The following is a 26,696-nucleotide window of genomic DNA, read 5'->3' on the forward strand; positions in this document are numbered from 1 at the left end:
TGCTCCTGTAGTAGAGAGGCAAGAGACTTTCCACCATGTTTTAAGCAAGCATTTCTTCAGCAGGGCTCACCGTGGCCTGACCTCTCACTGACTCCACCATCTCCAGAGGAAGAGTTACACCAAGTGTAGGCAGGGAGGGTAAAACACCCTGTGATTTGCAAGGGCATGGACTGTGAAGCTTTCTTGAAGTGAGGCTATCACAGCATTTATTCTGAAGCTGAAAATCCTTAAAAGAGCACAACCAAATCATTTGCAGGATAAAGCAGAGCTCACCCTGCTGGCTTCATGGGAACCAGACTCCAGTGCACTGAAGGGAGAACGACGACTACCAAACCCATGTTGCTCTCACGAAGGATATGATGAACCTCAGTGAAGTCAAAAGGAAGATTCTGGTTTAACCTCCCTGGGGTAAGAACACTTGTCTCCTGGAAGCTTAATATGACCACTGTGGAGTGCTGGTTTTGCAAAGATTACTTCTCAGCAATGCATTGGGTTTGGATTTAATCAGGTTTATTTTACTTGATGTTTATTTTTCAAGGAATGTGAGTCCACTCTGTACCAGCTGAAGTGGCAGCAGTAGCCTTGGTTTGGATACAAAGCATCTATTGGTACAATCCTCCTCTTCCCACACTAACCACTTTGAAGAGAAAAAAACATAGCACATTGACATCCTCCCCAGGTAAGGGGAAAAAAACTCTGCAGCTCCTAGAAGAAAACCAAACCAGAGACCTTGAAGAGGATGGGGGCAAATCTTTTGCCTCCTTGTGGACTGTGATGTTAACTCGGTGTCCAACAGTGAATAACCTACGCAGGCTCTGCAGGGCTCAGGGTTACCTGTGCAGGGAAGTGACAGAGGAGTTTGCCTGCCCCCCAGCAGTGCTGACAGGCACCACAAGCCAAATATTTCAGCTCCTTGATAGAAAGTGCTGCAGAATGGCAAAATATTGTCACTTAAATCGCACCACTAATAATTGTTTGGGTGCAGGGAGCTGCCACTTGAGGATTTCTTCCTCCAAACAGGAGCAGTAAGTAATTGCTGCTGCTCTGAGCACCAGCAAGTGGCACAGAAACTCATTTGAATAGGACTGCTGCTAAGCAACTGCAGGCAGGCTTTGGAATAAGAGCTTTCCATGGAGTGGAATTGTGCACTGCAGCACACAAAAGAGGTTTTTCTTACCCAAGTACATCAGGCTGGATAACATCATCACAATTTAGAGGACAGATCAAAAAAGCCTGCTTAAGCAGTGCCTCTGAGAATAGCAGCTGCTGTGTGCCAGCCTTCCAAGAAACAGGTGGGTGACTGCTTGTGGCTGTGGGAAGGAGCTCTGCAGGTAGAGTTTAACAAGACAACAAAGAGTTCAGTCTCATCAGATTTTATTTCTTTCCTTTTGCATGGAAGACCTACACTTGCTTCTGCTCCTGTTTATAGCAGTGGAAACACTGTGGGCAGAACTGCCTGTGGATGCATCAGGGCCCACTGAAGATGCCTTCTTTCTCCAAAGGCAATGAATGCCTGCTAGTCACTCGAGTCTGCAATGCTGGATCCTGCAGAGGGTCCCTTCCTTTTGGGTGTGATGACAAGAACTGTGTGGCTTTATTAACTCAAACAGTTCAAGAGAGGCAAGGAATTGGCATTCAAAATGCTTGCCATTCGTGTCTCCTCCCTGTATTACTGTTACTGAAGAGGACAGACCCAGGGGAAGATACACATGGCACTTGAATGTCTTCTCTTTATGGTATCTAACTAAGAGGCTACAGAACCACAGTCTTTGCCTCAAAGTTTCCTTCCTCAGTACTTGGATACATAACATGGAGGTGATTAAAATAAAATATCTACTACAAAAACAATCAATGGCAAGGAGAATAGCCCCAGTTGCTCTGTTTTATAATTGATGGCCCAGATTATGTGCTAATCAGAGCAGCTATATTGATTTCACCACCCTATCTGGCAGAATGCTTGGTAATGCTACACAGAACGTGAAGAATACCTGACTGCAGGGTGGAAGGTTAGGTTATTGACCACCCAATGCTGGACCCAGTGTGTAAGCTTGTTGCAATATTTATGTAGCACCACCAAATCAGGGTAAAGGTAAACAGTGCATTGTAGAACAAGAGACTCTCAAACGATTTCTTCCTCCGTTTTCATTAGAAAAGCTAATTCTTCCCCTCCACCCCTCTGCAAGACACTTAACACTCACTGAAATCCGGCAGAAAAATCCAACAGCCCACCCCCACCCCGCTCTTCAAACTTACACAGTACATCAAGGAAGCACTTGCACAAAATTAGGACAAGTTTTACCCAAGTGGAAGCCATGCTTGCACAGACATAGAAGTGAAACACAGCTGAATAAATCTACAGGACCACAGCACGGGCTTGCATTCCTGGACCTTACCTTTGAAGAAAGGGATGTAATGATGTCTGAATGCAGATGTAGGGCTTGGGTGTTGGGGCAGGGAGATGCAGCTACTGGTACCAAGACTCAGAGTACCAGCTGGGGGCAACAGAGAGGGAGTGAAAACAGACGGCTTTAGCTCGCTTACTGGAAGCCACAAACCACCATGCCAACTTTCCTTTCTGTACTGGAACATTTTCCTCCTGATGCTTAGAAGACACAGTTTAAGACTTCATCTTTCTCTGGTGATTGCTAAAAACAGCACAGTGGCCACACTCTGTGGTTGGCCAGTGGCCAAGGGCCTTCCACAGCAAGAAAGAGCCCTCTGTGAAGTGTTGAAAACATAAGGCATCAGAAAACATTCCAGAGAAGGCACCACAGAAAGCATGGCTGCACTCAGGGGCAACATCTGCATACTCCAAAGCTGCAGGAGGGAAGGATGTGTGCTCATAATGGAGCTCATGGAATGAAGTGGGGAGAGCCTTGGCTGCTGAGTGCTGTGCTATGAGTGGGGCTGGTTCTCCCTGTCCTCAGTGCGTGCTGGCAGGGTTTAGCTCACAAGGCACCAGGACACTCAAGGGCAGGGCTAATTGGAGCTCTTTGAAGAAACATCCTGAAGTTATTTTGGCTCTGAATGTTAAGACACCTGATTAAGTGCTTTGACAGACATTCTCTCAAGTCCTCTTTGTTTGTTTTGTTGTAATAATATCTCCATGACATATATTGGAGGACTGTCTGCAGCTGTTCAAGGGGGCAGTTATGATGACTATCTTCTGAATTTTCAATGAGGCTGAGAAACCTTAGAATTCATTTGGAATTTCTTTCGTCTTTCCTCCTTCCTTTAGCAGTGTGCAGTTAGGCTTAAGTAAGACACAGCTGCCAGCCCTTCAGCAGAGACTGATCTTTCCTCTCTAACAAATCTTCGACACTCAAGCTCATTTCCACGTTGTTAAAGACTTTAGGTGGTATAAATATTCAATTCCTGTAAAAAAACTGTTTCTGTCACCCATAAAATTTTCATTTCCACTGGAAGGATTAAAACCCTTGATTGTCAAGACTAGTTTGTAATTGTAACTCGTCCTCAACTAAATTAAAAGACAATAAAAAAAAAAATGAATAAATATGCTTTGTGTTCTTCTCCACCCAAATGATAGAGTAGAGAAAAGGTAGAATTCATTTTGATCAGTTTAATGGATTGCTTCCAAGGATAAAACTCTGCAGTGCCCAAACATGAACAGGCTTTTGTGAGAAGCTCTGATGCAAAGATCGAAAGGTGATGAGCCCTCCTCTCTGTGCAACAGGAGCACCAACACAGCTACTACAGCCCAAAGCTGCAGTCACCACTGCTGTAGGCTTCTCAGCTGAAGCAACTTGGCCTTCAAAATCCAGCCATCAGAACCAGTACTCAGTCCTCCAGCTCCTGCACCATGGAGAGGAGACATGGACCATAATCCCTAACCAAGTCCCTCCATCCCCCTCTTGACTGCGTTACATTCACTGCTGCCATGCTGCACTTTGAAGCAGCTGTGGATTGAACGTGTATCTTCAGGCAGGCTGGGACTAGGATTAAGTGATTTAAACTGTTGTCTTCTGTTTACAGGCACAAAAAAATTCCACCTTGCCAGGTGCCTGTTTTCATTTGCTTAGGTGCTCCTTCCTGAAATAAGTTTTTCTTTTCTCCCCACAGGACTCTCTGTTCACAGCAACTAAATCACTGCAGTGAACTGCTAGCCCACCCTCAACCCCTGTCTAGCACAGCCTACCCTGCTTACTGCATAAAACAAAGTAGTGGAAAAGCCTGGAGAATAAATGAGGCTGCTTCTCAATTACCTGGTCTGCTGTAATGCTGAGGAGAATGGGAGGTTGGAGTGTAGCGACCATAGCCCAGCGAGCCAGCAGAGCTAGGACTTGATGTCCTGTACTGCTTGAAAGATCTGTCATCTTGGTCACCCTGAGAGGAAGAGAGGAAATACATGTCAGCAGGGAAGTGAAACAACCTCCAGAGCAGGCAGAATGTGCCATTTTGCATGTTGCTGTGCTGTGCAGCTGGGAGGAGATGCTGTCCTGACACTCCATGCAATCTCAATGAGACGAGGTGGCATCTTCACTGCATTGTGTGCCCAAAAGAGCTCTGCCAAGGGTCAGAGAACACTCCCGTTCCCACCAAAGTCAGCACACACAGGAAACAGACAATACAGTATCAGAAGAACAGAACACTCTAAAGTGTTGTTCCAGGACAGTACAATTCCCTGAACATACAGGGGTGGGTGGGAGATGAGAGCAGGTCAGCATGGTGGTCCTGTGGCCACTTTGTACCCGTGTGAATAGATGCATCATAGTTACAGGTGACACAGAAGTCAGCATTTGCTGGCTTCATTACACCACAGAAGGTGTCTCTGCTGTCTGACTCGCCCAGTGTGCCACATCCCACCATGCTCAGTGCTAGCTAGGGAAGTGACAGCAACACTCAGACATGGCATTAGCATTAAACAACTCACACGACCCATTTCCCAGTAAACCCTTGGCTTCAAGCACTGAAACCCATGTAGAATCAATTGGGAAAGACCTTTAGGATCCTTGAGTCCAACCATTATCTAACTCTACCAAGTCTGGTGCTGAAGCACCCATTTCAAAGCCCTAAATCACAGCTGCACTTTGCATGCAGTGCCTTCTTAACAGCAGAAGCATTACTTTGGGAATCAGATGGGGCAATCACTTTTTGTGAGCTAGCTGTGAAAGCAAATTCAAATTTAAGACAAGGGAAGATTGGCTTGAATTAACTTCAGATCAGAACAAATCAGTCTAGCCTGCAGACAGCCAACTCCAGGAACTGCTTCCCCTCTCCTACTCCAGCAGGAGTGAGTGAAGATGCCATAGCAGGTGTTTGCCCCTTATCAAGAACACTGGGACATCTGTAGGCACCTGCATGACTCCCACTGGACCATCCATCATTTAAACACACAGGAGATTCTACTTAGCCCCATCATCATCCCCCAGATTCCTACCAGGACAGTGTAATTTAGGCATCCATTCATCTTCAGATTCCCATGTGGCTGCTCTAGGAGTAGTCACCTAACACAAGTCATGGCAGCACCAGCCTCCATACCAGTGCCACTTCTGGAATTTAATAGCATAGACAGTTTGATACCTGCTAGCTAAAGGAAACTCTTCTAAGCTTCCAAAACACCAAGGTGTCATATTGATTGCTTCAGACCTTACCTTTTGTCTACTTTGCATCTCTGGTAAGGAGCAGTGAATCAAGTTCATGAAAGCCAATATTAAATAAAGCACATTGTTTTATTTGTAACATTCAAGTTCTCTCAATGAAATTACAGCTCTGCTGGTTAACTTCCCTGTTTCACCAGGGATTATAGCAGCAGTCTAGGATTTACAACCCTGAATGGAAATCCACAATGCTCCAGCATTACCAAAAATGCTGAAATGCATAAAAACTGGGGAGATGGAAAAACATCCAGCCTGGCCCTGGATGTGTCATGGAGTAAATACCTGGGAAACTTCGTTAAATGCTATCATTGCTTCCAAGGGGGTGGTGCTTGAAACAATGACTGGCTTCATTCATTAATGCACATCAAAACACACAGACCTAGATTCTCAGGTATGTGCAAATGACTGGCCAGTGTGTGTGTGTGTGTGCACAAACAGTGTCAGCAGCTTAACCATTTGTGGAATAAACAGAAAGGGAAAAAAAAAGAGGAGAAAGTCGTGTCAAGCATCAGTTCAGGTCAGCTCACACTGGCAGCTGTAAGGGTCAACATAAATCACATTTCCCAGGGTAATTTATCTAGGAGAGCTTGAAGAAGTGACCACCATACATCATTTATTTGGGAAGGCAGAAACGTGTGTGACAGTGGAGACAGAGGCATACAGATGACAATCCAGAAGCAAAGCGCACATCGAGCACAAGAGGACCGGGAAAACCCACAAATGATAAACCCCATGCACTGCAGAGGCAGGAAGCAACCCCCACACTTCAATACGACCAGGTTTATGCATCACAAAAGGGGTCAGAACAGGAGAACAAAGGCATTGGGGATTACCTCAGTAGGTGCTGGAGAGAGCAACTGAGGTGACTGCAAACAGCAACACAAAACAAATTAGTGATACAAATCCATGCATGATGTTACTTGTGAGAACTACTCCTCTTATAATCCCAACATCCATGTCTAACACGTGATGCAGTTAGGAAGAACTCCTGTCAGGGAAGTTTGCCTTTTTGGGGTTTTAAGTAAGTAAATAAGGAATAAGAGAAATCATTTCACATGAAGAGTTTGTTGGTTTCTCTGCTGCAGAATCCTGGGGGCTGGTGAGGTCAGTCCTGTGCCACAGAGCCTGCTGCAAGTCGGGAAACTCCTCTGTAAAGCAACTGCCTGAAATTACATCCCAGCCCTAGCTAGCTCTGCACTGAAGCACCTCCAAAATCTGGACCAGAGCTTTGCTGTGCAGAGCTGGCTGTTTCAAGGAAAGCAAAGTATTTCATTTCTAGTTAAGCATCATGGAATCTGAGAGTTTTCTGTTCACTCATTTTCCTTTGGTTAGTTGAGCAAATTGTAGAACCACAGAATGTTTTGGGTTGGAAGGGACCTTGAACAGGTTGCCCAGAGAAGTTGTGGAGCCTCCAAGCCTGGCAGTGGTCAAAGTCCCATTGGGGTCTTGAGCAACTTGGTCTAGTAGAAGTGTCTCTGCCCATAGCAGGGGAATTGGAGCTAGGTGATGTTTAAAGTTTTCAAACTTCAAACACTGAACAGTTCAATCTTTGAACACTGCCAGGCTTGGAGGCTCCACAACTTCTCTGGGCAACCTGTTCCAGTGCCTCACCACCCCCATGGGGAAGAATTTCTTCCTTGTATCTAATCTAAATCAAGCTTCTTACAGTTTGAAGACATCACCCCTCACCTTGTCAGTCCACACCTCTGTACAAAGTCCCTCTTCAGCTCTTCTGGAAGCCTTCTTCAAATAGTGCAAGGCTGCTCTAAGGTCTCTCTGGAACTTTCTCTTCTTCAGGTTGAACAACCCCAACCCTCTCAGCCTGTTTTCATAGGAGAGGTGCTCCAGCCCTCTGACCATCTTCCTGGCCCTCCTCTAGACCCACCCTAACAGTTCCAAGTCCTGAAATCTACTGAAACTCTTGCAGCTGCAGGTAGCAGTCAGGATGCTGAAATTTGGAAGACAGGAATTTGACAACCTCCCATCCCCTCAGCAGCATCAAGCATGGAAATATTTGGAGCACCATGAACATGTGGATTGCAAGCACAGCCTCAATCACCTTACAGATGGTCCCAGTGACTGAGACCTGACAGGAGCTGGGCACCAGGCTGTTTAGTCCACACACCTCTGCCAAGCCTAGAGGTAGATGGACACTTGAGGAGGGCCACAAACATCATCAGCACCCACACATTTTGTCCTAGTAAGGAAGTATTTACACTCCATAGGCTCAGGGCTAGGCAGCAGCTTTTGGTATAGTGAAATCAAAACCCTAAATACCATTTAAACCCTTTACCAGATCCAACCTTAGTTCTTTTTAGGATGCACTATGACAGAGCTACTGTGGCTCAGCACTGGACAGGAAGGGTTGGGAAGAGTCTGCACACCCTATTGTCTGTGCTGCACTTCACCTGAGAGCAGGTCTATGACTTCAGTGGCACTAAGTGAAAAAGTGACAGCAGGACTGGGGCTGTTATACACAGGCATTTGTTCCTACTCATCACTCACACCTAAAGAAAACAAAGCAGATTTCCTCCCTAGCCCATGTACTTGCTGCTAATATCCCTAAGTAGAGCTAAAAGGTTTAATTTGGGAAAAAACAGATCTAAAATTCTAGAAGAAACCAGAAATTCAACTGGAAGGTTAAATATGGTTAGGGGGAAAAGGTAACTTGCATGACAGGGGTTGCATACAAATATGCTTCACAAAACCCAGTATTAGTATTGGTAAGATCATGTTACACTAGATTCCAGTAGCACAGACTGCACAACGTTAGCTCTGCAGGTTTTGAATGCATGCATGACATGGATGAGCTTCAGTAAAAGGGGACAGTTGCATGAAACTTGTACATGGGTGAGGTGATACCACTGTTGTGTTACCAAAATAACAGGCTACACTCCAAAGAAAAGATTAAATAAAGCCATGAGAGAGGTTTGGCTTCGCTTCTGATTTGTGCATCATAATTAGCAATGGCTTCTGTTCCCTACTGCATGCATGTCCAACTCCTCTCTCAGAGGAACATGTATTTAAGGGGCATGTCATCTGCTTGGAAAATGAGCACAGAAAGCAATTCTTTCATTTCCACCCACTAAAAAGTGAAATGAAGATCTCACCGGCGTCTTGGAAGGGCTTGTGAGTGAATGGATGACGTGACTCAGTGAGAGAAGCTGTAAATGTTAGGGTTTGGGTGTTCTGCTTCAGTGATGCACGTTTGGGAGCATTCAGCAGCATGTTTAATGATGCATATTGACTCTTAAATTCACAGTAAAAAGAATACCCATGTTCCAGTACCTCCCCGTAACTATGCCTGTCATCTGAAGAGTAACTGATATATGGAGAATAGGAGATCATGTCTGGGCGGTCAATGTTATAGATGGCTTTATTTTTAGGAAGAGCAGCCAAATCCCTGTAGTCAAGAATTTCATCTCCAAGCTTTGCCTAAGAAAAGGAGGAAAGAGAAGCAGTGAGAATAAGAAAGGATACGATCAGGATGCAATCAGAAAAGGACAGACAGGTGTAAGCAGAAAAGTCATCATCATCGTCATGACAAACCACTTATCACAGAATCATAGAATCAATAAGGTTGGAAAAGACCTCAGAGATCATCAAGTCCAACCTGTCACCCAACACCTCATGACTACTAAACCATGGCTTCAAGTGTCACATCCATTCCCCTCTTAAACACCTCCAGGGATGGTGACTCCACCACCTCCCTGGGCAGCACATTCCAATGGCTAACAACTCTCTCTGGGAAGAACTTTCTCTTCACCTCCAGCCTAAACTTCCCCTGGCACAGCTTGAGACTGTGTTCTCTTGTTCTGTTGCTGGTTGCCTGGGAGAAGAGATCAACCCCCACCTGTCCACAACCTCCCTTCAGACAGCAAGAAGGTCTCCCCTGAGCCTCCTCTTCTCCAGGCTAAGCAACCCCAGCTCCCACAGCCTCTCCTCACAGGGCTGTGCTCCAGACCCTGTCCCAGCCTCGTTGCCCTTCTCTGGACATGTTCAGGTGTCTCAATATCCTTCTTAAATTGAGGGGCTCAGAACTGGACACTTCTGTCTCTGTACATTCACATCTCTTTATTTGCTATACAATGCTATTTTCTTTTTATGTTCTGGGGCTTTCTCCTTCCCTTTGCCACTCATATTTGGCTAGTAGGAGTAGCATGATGTTGTTCCAGATCCCTTGGTTCTATCACAGTGACTGCTAGCTGCACAAAGAGACAAAGGTGGCCAGACACTGGAGTCTTCTTCAGACAAATCACCCCTCCTTTAAAGTGGTTTTGGTGTGCAGGGCTCCCCTACCAGAAGCAGCAGTGAACAATCAAATCCATATTTCCAACACAGACTCTCCAGATGCTGAAAAACATTTGTCAGGTCTTTAATTTTTCCCAGTCAGCTGTGCCCCAACACTTCACCTCCTTCCTTCACAGAATCACAGAATCAACCAGGTTGGAAGAGACCTCCAAGATCATCAAGTCCAACTGATCACCCAACCCTATCTAATCAACTAGACCAGGGCACTAAGTGCCTCATCCAGTCTCTTCGTAAACACCTCCAGGGACATCAACCCCACCACCTCCCTGAGCAGCCCATTCCTATGACAAATCTCTCTTTCTGTGAAGAACTTCTTTCTAAGATCAAGCCTAACTTTCCCCCTACACAGCTTGAGACAGTGTCCCTCTTGTTCTGTTGCTGGTTGCCTGGGAGAAGGGACCACCCCCCACCCAGCTACAACCTCCCTTCTGGTAGTTTTAGACAGCAATAAGGTCTCCCCTGAGTCGCCTCTTCTCCAGGCTCTTGACTATGTCTAAGTAGCCCTTAATTATGGGTCACAGTGCAGCAGATGACAGATTTCCACCATTGTGGGTTGGTTGGAAGATCACAGAGGCCATTTAAGTAAAGTTCAAATACTTTCATGAGAGTCACACAGCCAGCAGAAGGAGAGGGCCACTCTCCTCTTACTACACGTATTCCAAAAGTATAATTATCAAACTACCACATTTGCACAGATTATCCTTTGGGTAATGGTTACTTGCACCAAAACAGTACCCAGCTGGTAGGCAGACTGGCCATCTGGCCACATTGAGAGCAGAGAAATGGGCAGTGCCATTGTCTCATTACCAGCTTGGGCTCTGCAGAATGAGGAGCTCTCTGCTGGCCACAAAAATGATGACCAACCCTTCCAATGCTCTGCAGATCTCAGTGTGGTCACCTACAAAAGTGCAGTGACACAAAAATACCAAAGTTCCCAGGATTTGTGTGTGCAGTGACTATATTTGTTCCTGATATGAACTAAGAAAAGCTCAACAGGTTTTCCAGGGAAGTTTTCTATGAGGTTAATCATCCAGGAAAAATTTCAGTTGGATCTGTTTAAATGGAAGGAACACAGGAACAGGAAGATTCTTCTTAATTCAGAAAGTGGAACAAAACTGCCACAACCATCACAGATTCTCAGCCTCAAAACTAATGAAGAAAAAAAAGTGTTTTAATCAAATATGTGATTCTTCAGCAACCTACAGATCTCACCTTCCTTGCAGATACTTTAAGAAGATAAAGGGCACTGAAATAGCTCCTAATGAATCATAGACTCAGTCAGGGTTGGAAGGGACCACAAGGATCAGCTAGTTCCAACCCCCCTGCCATGGGCAGGGACACCCCACACTAGATCAGGCTGCCCAGAGCCTCATCCAGCCTGGGCTTAAACACCTCCAGGTACAGCGCCCCAACCACCTCCCTGGACAACCCATTCCAGGGCTTCACCACTCTCATGGGGAAGAACTTCCTCCTCACCTCCAGCCTGAATCTCCCCACCTCCAGCTTCATTCCATTCCCCCTACTCCTATCACTACCTGATACCCTAAGAAGTCCCTCCCCAGCCTTCTTGTAGATCCCTTCAGATACTGGAAGGCAACAATAAGGTCACCTCAGAGCCTTCTTTTCTCCAGACTGAACAGCCCCTACTCCTTCAGTCTGTCCTCAGACAGCCCTGCCTGCTGAGCAGAGAGAGGTCTGACCACCAGGGCTGTTCCAGCAGGACTTTGGGCACCATTGTACCTACAGGGTACAAGGAGGCTGTGACAATTTTCTTTTCCAGTGACACAAGCTTGTAGCCCCTCTCTCTCCATGCAACTTGAGATGCTCCCACTAGGCTTCAGAACTGCCAGGAGCAAAACATCTCTACTCACAGAATTCTTTTCAGTTTAAAGGTCAAAATGTAGGCAAATTTGGGTGAAGAAACACCTCAGAGATACAGTTGCTTTCTAAACACTCCATTCTACAAACATCCAGCCCACACTGGTTTGTATTTTGCTTGTTTCATTTACTTTCAAATGCGTGAGTGGAATTCCAATCTGCTAGGGGAGGCTCAGCTAGGAGGCTTTAAGCCATTCCTGCAGTAATCTGGTATCTTGGACTCTGTGAAAGCCATGCTCTGAGTTCAGAATATCTGCTTCATTTGGAACATGCAATTTTACAGTTGGATAATTGCAAATATGATTTGCCTGCAGTGTCATTTCTGTTCCTCCTATGAGCACATACAGCCCAGCTGTGGGACCTAACCTAGATTTCCAGTTGGATATATGAGGTTTACACCTAACTATAAAGAAGGCCTTTTAGTTAAGCTTTATTTAATGGCATAGTCTAGAAATCAGCTAATTTTTAAGTTGCATTTAAGGACTGAGGGGATGGAAGCAGCAGGGTGAATTTCAGTGGGGATATAATGAAACCATCACTGAAGCTCATGAGAGGATGCCCATTAAATTCAGTGGGCACTGGCCTGTGCCCTCTCTGACAGCACAGTCTGACATCAACAGATGAAGAAAAAGTGGTGTATGGCTTTAGTAAACCATTCCCAGGAACCACACTCGGGTGTAATCAGAATGTTTTCTTCAGCTTTTCCTAGGTGACCTCTCAAGCATGACCCAGAGCACAGCTCCCAAGAGGTGCTGCGCTGTTCAGAAGGGCTGCACTGCTCTGACTTGCTGCCTTTGAACGTGCAATCACCACCATGGGTCCTGGTCTTCCATCCTTTTGTCTCAATTCTTTGTGGCCTAACACCACATTTCACAGAGCTCAGCAACTGCTAATGGGTATTTGCACCCTTGCTTTTAACGGTCTGAATCCAAGCTACTGCAGAAAACGGTTGTCCTGTGTGCTCCTTCCCACTCTGCTCTGCCTTCCACATTAGCATCAGAAGACATGCAGACAGCTGGGTCTTTTTTTGCCTCTTTGGTTGTCTGGAGGTTTTTTCCCTGGGTTATCCTTCAGCTGAATCTGGTCTCAAATGTGACTGATTAGACCTCTGTGTACCCACTAGTACTAGCACCAAAGAGAAGGGAAGACATAGCCAGAGAGGCACAGGGCTATGTGTGGGTGGGGACCTCCCTTTCAGTGGCTGCAGGAATTTTTGTTTGGTAAAACCAATCACAAAAGTACCCAAGACAAAACTGGAGCATGCCTGCATGTCAGAACACTCCTATAATAGAAAACAGATGCAACAGATAGGCAAAGAATCATTTTGATAACACAGAAGTCCAGAAACCTGTTTTGAATTCATTTTACTTTCCTTTTTTGTGAAAGCCAACATTGGATTTAATCAATCTCACAGCTCTGACAATTAAGCAGTCAGAGATGAGACAGAGCAAGAACTTGCACACCTCTGGGGAATCTTTTCTTCCTAATTGACTCATATTTGCTAGACAAGTTTATTGTTTCACAGTCCCAGCTGCCTCTGAAGTGTATTACAGCAACAAACATTGGAGCTGTGTCCTGACTTAATGATAGCCTTTGAACAAAAAAAGGATAGAAAAAGAGAGTGGAGGTTTGTCCTTGACTTTTAACAGCCTGTGGAGTGTATTTACAGCTGTAATCACAAACATCAAGACAAATAAGAAGTACCTTCCAACAGTCAGATAAATGTCACTAAAAACATGAATCTCAGAAGAAAGCTCATGCTTATAAAAACAATTAAGTGGTGCATGGCTGGAGAGATAGAGACCATCTGGCCCAGAAAAACCTGTTCAGATGACAAGAGGCTCCCAGCACAATGAATTGTATGTACAGGAGCTGAGGCTTTCTTACAGGGAACACCACTGGTATCCACAGCGTGAAGCTCTACTGGAAGGAGAGCTCATTGATGAGTGTTGAGACAAGAGGTGGTCCCTCCACAGCTAGTTTAGTCTTACTCAGATAAAGGGCATACTGCATTCAAAATGTTTTTTACTTGAAGAGGCAAGCCAAGGCACCCTTTTGCTTGCCTCAGTGTATTCAGTAAAAGCCCTTGCTGTTTGTACAACAACCTCTCTGGCAGTCAATGGCATCTCCAGCAATTTCTTCTGCATGCAGTCTAACCCAGTGAGAACAACCTGCCCTGCCTGAGGGCCACTTGAACAGGACAAGGAATAGCCCTGGGGCTACAGAACATCTCCAAGAGATGTTTGTATGGATCATGCCACACTCGTGGGTGGTTTTTTGACCTGTTGGCTGTAGCCTGAACATTAGCTACAGCTATGACAAGTACAGTACTCCTGGCACTGAAAACACCACTCAGCACAAGCTTTTAGTGTAGTAGTTGTTGTAAATTCTCTCTGTGAGCTTCCCAGAGGTAGCAATTCCCAAACCATAAACACAACAAAGGTCCTCTGAGGTTAGAGACTGGCATTTGTCCATGCCTGAGTCCTGCAGTCACAGGCATGAACATTTTCACAAGCACTCAGATGCAGACTGAAGAGCTTGATTTAGAGAAGTTGCATTCACATCTGAGAATCATAGAATAGAATTGAATCATAGAATCAATAAGGTTGGAAAAGACCTCAAAGATCGTCAAGTCCAACCTGTCACCCAGCACCTCATGACTACTAGACCACGGCACCAAGTGCCACGTCCAATCCCCTCTTGAACACCTCCAGGAATGGTGACTCCACTACCTCCCTGGGCAGCACATTCCAATGGCTAACAACTCTCTCTGGGAAGAACTTTCTCCCCAACTCCAGCCTAAACTTCCCCTGGCACAGCTTGAGACTGTGTCCTCTTGTTCTGGTGCTGGTTGCCTGGGAGAAGAGACCAACCCCTACCTGGCTACAACCTCCCTTCAGGTAGTTGTAGAGAGCAAGAAGGTCTCCCCTGAGCCTCCTCTTCTCCAGGCTAAGCAACCCCAGCTCCCTCAGCCTCTCCTCACAGGGCTGTGCTCCAGACCCCTCCCCAGCTTTCTTGCCCTTCTCTGGACATGTTCAGGTGTCTCAATATCCTTCTTAAATTGAGGGGCTCAGAACTGGACACAGGACTCAAGGTGTGGCCTTAACCAATGCAGAGTACAGGGGCATAATGACTTCCCTGCTCCTGCTGGCTACACTATTCTTGATGGAGGCCAGGATGCCATTGGCCTTCTTGGCGACCTGGGCACACTGGTGGCTCATGTTCAGGCAGCTGTCAATCAGTACCCCCAGGTCCCTTTCTGTTTGGCAGCTCTCCAGCCAATCCGACCCTTGCAACCTACCTGTGGGCTGCACTGTTTACAGCAGCTGCTCCTTTTAGGAAGCAATGTGGTATTCTGCACTCGTTGGTAAAAGTCAGCTCCAGTCCTAACAGAAGTGCTATAAATACAGCACAAAAAAAGGCAAGAGGAAACTGCCAGAACTCTGCTATGGCAAATGCAGCATCCAAGCGCTTCAAACGTGAGAGAGCAAATTCCACCTCGGAGGAATCACCAGCTGTGCTGGATTACAGAATACAGACTACACAATCAACCAGGTTGGAAAAGACCTTCAAAAGACACCACATGCTAAGCTGTAGGAGGAAGCAGGGGGCTTTCCTCATCCCACAGACTGGATTTCACCATGGAATACTCACATAGATCACTCGGCTTGGGGAACCTGATGTACTTGAAGCAGGTACAGAAATAATACTCTCGGAGGAAGTCCTTGTTTCCTAGGGCAGGAGAAGAGAGGTGGAACAGAAAGGAAATGAGAGGGAAAAGCCAAAGAAAAGGAACAATTACTACACTTGGGAACAATTCTTTCAGCTCCAGTCTGTGGTTTTTTTCCTGCTCAGGCAAAACTTCCACTGACTTGCAGAAGCATAGAATTATTTTGGTTGGAAAAGGCCTTCGAGATCATCAAGTTCAACTGTTAACCCAACACCACCATGCCCACTAAGCCATGTCCCCAGCTGCCATGTCCACATGGTTCTTGAACACCTCCAGGGATGGTGACTCCACCACCTCCCTGGGCAGCACATTCCAATGCCTGACCACTCTTGCAGCAAAGACATTTTTCTTGACATCCAATCTCAACCTCCCCTGGTGCAAATTCAGGTTATTTACTCTAGTTCTATTGCTTCTGACTAGGGAGAAGAGACCAAACCCCACCTAGCTCCAACCTCCTTTCAGGGAGTTGTAGAGAGCAATGAAGTCTCCCCTCAGCCTCCCCTCCTCCAGGCTAAACAATCCCAGGTCCCTCAGGTGCTCCTGACCAGCCCTGTTCTCCAGACCCTTATCAGCTTTGTTGCTCTTCTCTGAACAGCTCCAGACGTCCACCCCTGTGGTGGGGTAGAAGCAAACTCCCAGAGCTCAGGAAAGATGTGCGATAAATCAGTCACCCTTTACACAGGATCTCACAAGCATACTTTCTTTGCTTTTGTGAGGAAAAGGCAGCCAAGCAGGATCCCAGCAGCGCCTTCTCTCTTTTCACTGCAGGAAGGGAAACCCCCTCCCACCTTTACTACATTTTCAGTTAATTTCATGAGATTTCAGCTTTGCCATTTCAGTTACTCAGCCAGAACAAAGCCCTGAGGAAGTCTGCAATACTGCACCAGGTTGAATGACCAGCTCTTATTAAAGTATTTTGACAAAGGCACCTCACACTGCAACACCACTGATTTGATATCCAGCTCACCACGGAGGATGCCAGAGCAATCTCTTCCCAAACACAAGGGTACAAAAAGTACAGCCAAGATCCTTCACGGGAAAGCCCAACCCAAAATTTGTTTTAAACTGTAATTGAGTCAAAGTTGCCCTTGCTAACACACCAGATTTGTACACACTCCATTTATAGCTGCTGCCTGCTGTTCTGCCCTCTCCCATGTGCCTCCCATACAAACCCTGAGCTACAAGTGGGGCTTTATCAAATGAGGATGCCAAGCATCAGAGCACATCAGAGCATCAGAGAATATCAGAACTGAACACCCCCCACCCCCCAACATTTGGTCTCTGAAATAAATGAGATATTTGTATCTCAATCCCACCACTTCAGAGGGATCATTTCCCCAGCCACAGATTAATTCTTCCTATCCTAGGGGCTGCTTATTCATCTTCTAACCTTGCAACTATTAAAGCTGCCTGAACTCCCCCTTTTCCCCTTACACACAGGCAGATCCCACTTAAGGAGGTCCTCAAAGCCTGAGAGATTGCATGAAGTCAGGGCTGGCTTGGCAACACTTTACAAACAAATAAGAAGGACAAAAATTGTGAGGAGAGGCTTTTCTTTGGCAAAAACAAATCAAGTGAAAGTTCTCTGATCTTTTAAGAGCAGAGCCACATAAAAAGGGGTCATGCACTGATCACATCATAAGCAGACAGAAGTTAAAAGTTAACTTCCCCCCACCCCCCAAATTAATCTTTTTACATTTTCCCTTACTCAGCTGATACACAGAACTCTTAGGTCAGCATTCTCCTGAAGCTGTAGCTTTAATCACTAAGTAAAAGCAGAGTATTTATATTACATTACATTGTCCTACTAGGTTTCTGTCATTTCAGATTTGAAAGTACAGTAGTGAAATAAGTCCAAATCCTTCCCTCCATACCCAAGGCAGAAAAAGAGACAGACAACAATATGACAGTGGAATGACACTGGGTAAAAAATCCAGGGGGTTTACCTTGTTTTTTTCTTCAGCCTTTGCAGCCTGCCTACAAACTGGATGCCAAATGGATGTACCTGGAAAGGGAATTTAAAGTCTTGCTTAATTCAGCTCCCTGGTAAGAACCTTAGAATGTTTAAAAGAAGAACATTTTAAAGCCTCCCTAGAGGCAAAGCAGCACACTGGCTGACTCCACTGCACTCCCCACTTCATGGATACCTTCATAGCTAAACCTGACAGCTTCTCAGTAAGCCTGCTCACATAGGTACTTGCAAAAGCTGCATGTACTTCAGCATGTGAGATCAACACCTGAGATCTAAGAAGTGTGACATGAGATCTCTGGAGCTCCTTCAGCCCAACCTCCAGCTCAGAGCAGGACCCATTACAGTAGGCAGCTCAGAGCTGTGCTCAGTTTTGGCTTCTGTGTATCCCCAAGGGTGAAGATCCCACAGCATCTCTGGGCAACTTGTTCCACTCTCATGGTAATTTTCTTTTTCCCTACATGTAGTTAGAATTTGCTGATTTATATTATCCAGATACACATATGGATGTGCATATGTACAGAAGGTCCTTACTCTGAGGGTGGTGTAATCTCTGGAACAGGTTGCTCAAGAACGTTGTGGAAGCCTCATCCCTGGAGATATTCAATGTCAGGCTTGATGGGGCTCTGAGCAGCCTGATCTACTTGGGGATATCCCTGCTGACTGCAGAGGGGTTAGACTACATGACTTTTAAAGGTCCTTTCCAACCTAATGCATTCTGTGACTCTATTACAGTCTTGCCATAGAGTGGTTTGGGCTCGAAGGGACTTTAAAGCTCACCTAGTTTCAAACCCCTGCCATAGGCAGGGACACCTTGCTCAAGATCCCATCCAACTAGGCTTTGAACAGTTCCAGGCTTGAAGCCTCCATGACCTCTCTGGGCAACCTATTCCAGTGCCTCACCACCCTCATGGGGAAGGATTAACAAACTTAATATTTGCATTAGTGACAAAGGCAAGAAACAAGCTTTCAAAAAGCTGAACATGATGTTCAATGCTCAGTGAAATGGATGCAACTTATATCCTATGAAGAGAGACTGAGAGAGTTGGGGCTGTTCAGTCTGGAGAAGAGAAGGATCCAAGGTGACCTAATTGTGGCCTTCCAGTATCTGAAGGGGGCTACAAGGCGGCTGGGGAGGGACTTCTCAGGATCTCAGGTAGTGATAGGAGTAGGGGGAATGGAATGAAGCTGGAGGTGGGGAGATTCAGGCTGGATGTGAGGAGGAAGTTCTTAGTGGTGAAGCCCTGGAATGGGTTGTCCAGAGAGGTGGTTGAGACCCCATTCCTGGAGGTGTTTAAGCCCAGGCTGGATGAGGCTCTGGGCAGCTTGATCTAGTGTGGGGTGTCCCTGCCCATGGCAGGGGGGTTGGAACTAGATGATCCTTGTGGTCCCTTCCAACCCTGACTGATACTATGATATAAAAGACTGGTAAATTTAATAGTAAAAAGGAACAGTTTTTGCTCCTGCCAGCCTGAGCTGACATTAGCCACAAACCAAAGCTCCGCAGGGTTGAAGAACATGAGCACACTGCAGCTTCTGCCCGGCTGAATGGGAAGCTGAGAACCTTTGTGTCACAAATATTTAATGTTTATACTGGGTGGAGAGCACCAAGGAGAGTTATTGGAAATGCTTTGTTTTCACAGCAGTTTGATAGTTTTCTAAAGCAGTGGGGTTTGGAAAGAAGATAGAAACAGAAAGTCAATTTCCCAGAAGACAGATGGAGATCATTAGAATTTGTTTCACAAAAATAACCCAGATGAAGCCAGGCTCAAGCAGTAGAGAGGCTATCCTTAAGTACAGACAGGATAAATTAGCTTTACTAGGTTACTGCAGAATTTTGGGACTGAATCACTAAGAAGCATCTTTAAATTCAATGCTAATTTATCTCCCAGTTACGAGGGGGTCTGAGCTTGCTCCTGAAAGTGTTTGTCCCAAGTGCTGCAGAAGTTGATGCAAAACTTTCCAATGGTTTTAGGAAGTATTTAGACCAATCTTTTTTTCTTCTTTATATATGTATTTTATTATGGTTCAGAAACCTTTTCACACAGGAAAAGAAGAGTCACCTCAAAGTCATCTGCTGTATGACCACTGATGACTCCGTTTCTGCTAAGGAACATGCAACAGCTAAAGGAACTAGACAGCAGTTTACTAAGAGGATGAAGAACAAGTATTAAACCCTTCCAGGAAGTTAAGACCAGTTTCCAGTGGAAATGTCTTCATGTGAAGGCAAAGCAGGTGATAGTAAGCTAGTAAAAGAGTTTCATGCATCAGAAAACAGAGTAAGATGGGTCCACATTAACACGGCCTGAGCATGTTTTGCAATTCTTTGAATCATAGAATCAACAAGGTCGAAAAAGACCTCAAAGATGGTCAAGTCCAACCTGTCACCCAACACCTCATGACTACTAGACCATGGCACCAAGTGCCACATCTAATCCCTTCTTGAACAGCTGCAGGGATGGTGACTCCACCACCTCCCTGGGCAGCACATCCCAATGGCTAACAACTCTCTCTGGGAAGAACTGTCTCCTCACCTCCAGCCTAAACTTCCCCTGGTGCAGCTTGAGACTGTGTCCTCTTGTTCTGGTGCTGGTTGCCTGGGAGAAGAGACCAACCCCCACCTGGCTGCAACCTCCCTTCAGGTAGTTGTAGAGAGCAAGAAGGTCTCCCCTGAGCCTCCTCTTCTCCAGGCTAATCAATCCCAGCTCCCTCAGCCTCTCCTCACAGGGCTGTGCTTGAGGACTCTCTCCAGCCTTGTTGCCCTTCTCTGGACATGTTCAAGAGTCTCAATGTCCTTCTTAAACTGAGGGGCCCAGAACTGGACATAGGACTCAAGGTGTGGCCTAACCAGTGCTGAGTCCAGGGGCACAATGACTTCCCTGCTCCTGCTGGTCACAGCAGGACTAAAACCCTGCACAAAACTTAACAAATACCCACCCTTAAAATACCCACCCTTAAACCAAACAGGGCTTAAAAAGGAGATTCACTTGTAACCCCTTTTCAGAGGGTTTGAAAGCTGGAAACAAATTTGCAGTTTGCTATCTTTATTTTAAAGCATTGATTTCCCAGGGGATTTTAGTACTGCTGAGTTACTTTGCAATTGGAAGAACCACAGCATTTCCTGGCTCCTGAGGGAGAATCCACCAACACAGACAAGGATCATTATGCCCTTTAATGAGCCAGTCTTTGTTGCAAACCAGAGTGACAATGAAATTGTCATTTCAAATAACCTACGAAATTATAACTGGATCTTACTGTGCCCACTGTTGTGTTTTAACTAAAGTCTAGCTCCTCCAGCTGCATGGTGGTTTCAAAGCAGGCTTCTAGAACACTGTGGGTAATTTCAAAGTTGAAAGTGAGATCTGGGCAAGCATGTGGTTTTAGGGTAATGCCCCAGTCTGGCAGTTCCCACATCCTACTGAGTTCTCTGTTGTGCTTTCCTTTGCAAAGACATTGCCAGCCAAGGGCATAGATAAAAGCCTTCATTTTCTCTGGTGTCTCACCCTATATTTAACTGTGCAGACACTGATTTCTTTGACCAGTTTAGAGCAGCTGAAAGTGATGTACCTAAAATACAGATTTTTTTAGTCCAAATCTCTGTTAGACAACTTTTTTACTCCACTGAATACATTGCTGTGTTAATCCTCCTCTACTGCCACTGAAACTCCCTGACAATAAACACCAAATTTCCCTGTCCCTTTTGGCTGCATAAGGCATGGGCACACTGTGTGGCAAGGGCTTCAACTCCATGGCATCCTCTTTTCCACCCTCTGGGGGCAGAGAGTGCTGACTGAAGGGGAATTCATATAACAAACTTCAGATTTTTTCCTCATACCCCAATGGGCAATGGGTTCAGAGGTGCTCTTAGGACTGCAGCAGCAGCTTTAGGGAAGCTGCTGTCCCACATGCACATTAACTTTCATCTGGAATCTGGACCATTTGTCACAATGGTGACAAAAGGACAGCAGCAAAAGGACATTTATTTAGTAAACAGAACATGTCAGAATCTTCCATAGCAAGTACTTCCAGCTGCAGGGAATAACTGCTCCTTCCTGTGGCTCACACTGGCTCTTGGATTTGAACTGAGAGAGGTAAGAGGCAAGTAAGAAGCAAAGAAGGGTTTGGTTTTGCTGCTTCTTAGCCTACCCATTTTATTCTTCTTTTCTCTGGTAGTTACACAGTGAAAATGAATGCAAACCAGCTCAGCCATGCAAGCAGGTATGGGCAAGAGGGCCATGCTGCCAAGTGCAACTGGGTTTGGGGTATTTTTTTACCTTGAAGATACATTTCTTCTCCTTCTGCAAACATCTGGTTGCACCTGACACATCGTGCACACGTCGGGTGATAATGTTTTTCTCCTGCCTGTTTGGGCAAGAAGGTAGAGATGATTAAGTACAGTGATCAGTTTAGCAGCTTCACTGTGAGAAGTTTTGCTTTCATTCTCTAGCATATGACTCATTAGAGTAAATGAGTTAATGTCAATTCAACAATCTCCCACAACAACCATGCCTTTTTTTTTTGCTGTAGACAACTCAGGATTACAAATGGAATTGTGGTCTTGCCTATAAGGAGGGGGAAAGGAGGGGGAAAGGAGGGGGAAAGGAGGGGGAAAGGAGGGGGAAAGGAGGGGGAAAGGAGGGGGAAAGGAGGGGGAAAGGAGGGGGAAAGGAGGGGGAAAGGAGGGGGAAAGGAGGGGGAAAGGAGGGGGAAAGGAGGGGGAAAGGAGGGGGAAAGGAGGGGGAAAGGAGGGGGAAAGGAGGGGGAAAGGAGGGGGAAAGGAGGGGAAAAGGAGGGGAAAAGGAGGGGAAAAGGAGGGGAAAAGGAGGGGAAAAGGAGGGGAAAAGGAGGGGAAAAGGAGGGGAAAAGGAGGGGAAAAGGAGGGGAAAAGGAGGGGAAAAGGAGGGGAAAAGGAGGGGAAAAGGAGGGGAAAAGGAGGGGAAAAGGAGGGGAAAAGGAGGGGAAAAGGAGGGGAAAAGGAGGGGAAAAGGAGGGGAAAAGGAGGGGAAAAGGAGGGGAAAAGGAGGGGAAAAGGAGGGGAAAAGGAGGGGAAAAGGAGGGGAAAAGGGGAAAAGAAAAAAGGAAAAAAGAAAGAAAGAAAGGAAGAAAGGAAAAAGAAGAAAAAAGAAGGGGGGGGAAGGAAAAAAGAAAGTTAATGTGCAATAATTAAATCCCTGAATTATTTTCAGAATGGAAACAATTTTCTATAGGGACCACATTTTCCCTGTGAACAACCATTCTGTGCACCAAGTGGGACTTACCTGCATGAGGAAGCTGGGAGGCGAGGACCTTGAGCATGGATTTGCAACTCAACTCTATGTTCATCATGATCCTTCTGAATACATTCTCTTAATGCACAGCAAGTAGCATCCTGTGCAAGGAATGTTTGTCCCTGCCTTGAGACTGCTTACAGGTAGTGGGTAGTAAAGGTTTCCATGAGGAATGTGTGTAGTGTGCAAGTTCTGAGCTGACACTTGGGGCTGCTGTGCATTAATTCCCTCACACAGACGAGCTAGAGCTTTGCCAGTTGTTCCAAAATTAATCAACATAATTTAATACCAGCATTTGATTGATTGGAATGAGGATAGGGCTGAGCCCTAAATTTGTTCCAAGCAGCTTAGCAACTCATAAACTTTCATAAATTTCCATTTCCAATTACCTTCTCCCCACATTAATTTAATCTGTCTCACCACTGTCATCAGTGTGCTTCCCTGCTCCTGCTGGCCACACTGTTCCTGATACAGGCCAGGATGCCATTGGCCTTCTTGGCTACCTGGGCACACTGCTGGCTCATGTTCAGCCTACTATCAACCAGTACCCCTAGGTCCCTTTCTGTCCTATAACCTGCTTATCTCAAAAAGCTGCAAGTGCTTTTAGGACTGTGTGTGCCTTTAAGAAATTCCCATCAAGTGTTGCTCCCCTGCCTTCAGCAGGTAAATAGCTCTCCCATCACTGCACTGTGCCTCTCCCTTCTATCCCCTGCTGCCACAGGGATGCCTTGTTTCATTCTTTTGCATTGACTGAATGTCAAAGCTTTCAGAAGTATTTAACACCACAGAACACAATCTGTGTCTGGGGATGGTTTTGCCTTTCACAATATCAAATATAGGAGCTTGGTACATTTACATTAAGGAATCTCTGGTTCCACTTCATCAAATATTAACTTGGTTCACTGCTGAAAACCTGTTGCTGCCTCTGAAATCAGCAATAAGGAAGAGCAGCACATCACATTAGGGATGTGGTTGAGGCCCCATCCCTGGAGACACGGAAGATCAGACTCCATGTGGCCCCAGGCAGCCTGCTCTAGTTGGAGATGTCCCTGCTGATTGCAGTGGGCTTGGACAAGATGACTTTTGAGGGTCTCTTCCAACCCAAGGCAACCTGTGAATCTGTGAAAACAGCTTTGTTTCAGTTCACTCTTCTTAAGATGTCACATGTGCAGGTCAGTGACTGAGTTTTGCAACTTTAGACATGGAAGATGCTCACTATTAACTGTGTTGACTTCTTAAAGCATCTGAGCAAGAAGTATCAGTACTGGGCTTAAAGCTCAGGTGTAAAATTGCTTGCCCAAGTTCAGGTATTTAAGCACAGAAGGGTATTTCACTATCACCAGATAAACTAAGGTTTGGAACATCAAGCTGGAAAGACGTATCACTTCCCTTGGAAGATCTGCACAGCCCAAGCAGTGCTAATGCAAGGCACAGCCTCAGTAATGCAGCTGAGTTAGCACAGCTCATGCAATTGTCAAGGTAACACTCTCTAGGGGAAGTCAATTACTCCTTTGCCAGAATAAACTGTCAGAACCCATTCTCAGATAACCTGGATGCATCACAGAGCACAGTCTAGTTCCCCAGATTGAACAGTGCAAACAAATGCATCATTATAACTCAGTCTGTAGAGCAGCACAGATCTCGTTTACAGATACAACAGAGAAAACAGGGGAGAAAGGTGCAGTGATCCTTTTGCTGATGAATCCCAGCCCTGAATCACTCCAATGGATTGTGTGTAATTACCTCTGAATTGCAATAGGACACACTCACATTTCTCATATAACTCAACCTGCTCACACTGGGGATTGTTTCCACCTTTTAACATGTGTTTATTTTGTCCCCCTCCTAGCCAGAGCACAGAAGACAAGGCATGGCAGCCTCCAGCACTGCACATTTAAAACAGATCACAACACCTTCCTAAGTGAAAGGCTGACTCTGGGGCTGGGGACTTGATGCAGGAATTCACTGCAGGTACTCCCTGATGTTTCTGCACTTTGCCTGGTTAGATACCAAAAATTATATTTAAACCTAGAACCTCTGTGTGTGTTTGGTCTGAATGTCAATGAGACCCAAAACACCCCACTTGGGTATGTGCCAAGGAGGCTTTCATAGAATCAATAAGGTTGGAAAAGATCTCAGAGATCATCAAGTCCAACCTATCACCCAACACCTCATGACTACTAAACCATGGCTTCAAGTGCCACGTCCAATCCCCTCTTGAACACCTCCAGGGATGGTGACTCCACCACCTCCCTGGGCAGCACATTCCAATGGCCAATCTCTCTTTCTGGGAGAATTTTCTCCTTGCCTCAAGCCTAAACTTCCCCTGGCACAGCTTGAGACTGTATCCTCTTGTTCTGGTGCTGCTTGCCTGGGAGAAGAGACCAACCCGCTCCTGGCTACAACCTCCCTTCAGGTAGTTGTAGACAGCAGGAAGGTCTCCTCTGAGCCTCCTCTTCTCCAGGCTAAACAACCCCAGCTCCCTCAGCCTCTCCTCACAGGGCTGTGCTCCAGACCTCTCCTCAGCCTCATTGCCCTTCTCTGGACATGTTCAAGTGTCTCAATATCCTTCTTAAATTGAGGGGCCCAGAACTGGACACAGGACTCAAGGTGTGGCCTAACCAGTGCTGAGTACAGGGGCAGAATGACTTCCCTGCTCCTGCTGGCCACACTTTCTCCTCTGCAGCCTATTTCAGAGGTTTCCTCTCATAGGTGAGCAAGTTCCAGCAGAAGTCAGAAATGTTATCAGCTTAGGGCAGCAGCTCTTTAATAATGCCTCAGTATTTTATCTTTCCTTGGTTACATTGATGTGAAAGGGTTTAATGCAGCAAGCAAATTCCTAACCATATGGTTACTTCTTTGCACACTCTGAAAGCTTAGCCTGGCAGATTGTTGTCTCAGTGTTTAATGAAATATCAACACATGCAGAGCAGAGCAGCAGCGACATCCACCTCCGGGAGATCTCTCATGGTTCAGGTGGCAGATTGGAAGGAACCTTCTCAATATCCTACACTTGCTTCAAGCCTGCACCAGGTCTTTGTGCCCAGTTTTATTATGAAGATCAATTTGAAGATTCATTTCCACAAACCTGAACAGCAAAGCATGTCCTTAACACCCCAGCACACTGCCAACACTTTGCTTTCTCCTCTGGCGAGGACACCAGCTTTCTACAACCACCAAGTCAAAGTTTTGGTGTGGCATTTAAAGGTGGAGTCAAAGCAGCCCTTAATACTCTGAGACAAAGGATTATGAAATACTTCATTCCCTGTAGATATGAGCAACTGCTTTGAACAGTTAGCTCTGTGCAAGCTACTCTAGGTGAACCTGCATTAGCTGGGGGTTGGACTAGAAGATCTCCAGAGGGCCCTTCCAACCCCTACCATTCTGTGCTTCTGTGTAAATCTCCTCCACTCAGCAGGCAGAGCCTTTTGGGAAGAGTCAATGTGAGGAACATCCTCTCAGTAGAGCAGAGGACCTTCCCACACTCCCTGCTCTAAGCATGGGGAGCACCACAGCACATGGACAAGCAAACCCATGCTTCACTTCGAAGACAACCAGAAAGCTCTGCAACAAAGTAGATGCAGCCACATTTTCTCATCTCTCAGGGCTTGAACAAGATAAAAGAAGAATGAACCTGATGTGACAAGTGTGAATCACATCACTTAAGGCACAATTTGATGACAGCAAGGGATGGTGCCCTGAAGTCTGCAGAGCAGGATGAACCTCAGGACTGGGAAACATGAAACATTAGCAAAACTGGAGTAATTCATACCAAAAGGAATGAGCTTAATGAGGTAAGGCTGGGTTTTAAATTAGCTGTCATCACTCAGGATAAAAATCCTGCCTTACTGCAGACAGCTCAGCAAAGCCTCTGCTCATTCTCTGGCTCTGGCTGCAGGGGCTGATGAAGTGGCAGAATATGC

The 26,696-nt window shown here is 45.9% G+C and overlaps 1 protein-coding gene across 10 annotated transcripts in view; it reads right to left on the reverse strand.

Moving 5' to 3' along the window:
- The window catches only part of ABLIM2 (actin binding LIM protein family member 2), a 145,314-nt gene that overhangs the window by 37,843 nt on the left and 80,775 nt on the right, over positions 1-26,696 (reverse strand). For 3 of the 10 annotated variants that reach the window (XM_054172294.1, XM_054172293.1, XM_054172302.1), the window contains 7 exons: positions 21,781-21,868; positions 17,484-17,542; positions 15,462-15,539; positions 8,907-9,053; positions 6,452-6,484; positions 4,224-4,344; positions 2,394-2,492 (listed from right to left, as the gene is read on the reverse strand). In XM_054172294.1, coding sequence (XP_054028269.1) covers positions 2,394-2,492; positions 4,224-4,344; positions 6,452-6,484; positions 8,907-9,053; positions 15,462-15,539; positions 17,484-17,542; positions 21,781-21,868 — 625 coding nt within the window. The remainder of the gene's footprint in view (positions 1-2,393; positions 2,493-4,223; positions 4,345-6,451; positions 6,485-8,906; positions 9,054-15,461; positions 15,540-17,483; positions 17,543-21,780; positions 21,869-26,696) is intronic. The other 7 variants (XM_054172300.1, XM_054172299.1, XM_054172296.1 and 4 more) reach the window with 4 other exon arrangements.

The sequence above is a fragment of the Dryobates pubescens genome, chromosome 23 (assembly GCF_014839835.1).
Source record: "Dryobates pubescens isolate bDryPub1 chromosome 23, bDryPub1.pri, whole genome shotgun sequence".
NCBI classification, from domain to species: Eukaryota; Metazoa; Chordata; class Aves; order Piciformes; family Picidae; genus Dryobates; species Dryobates pubescens.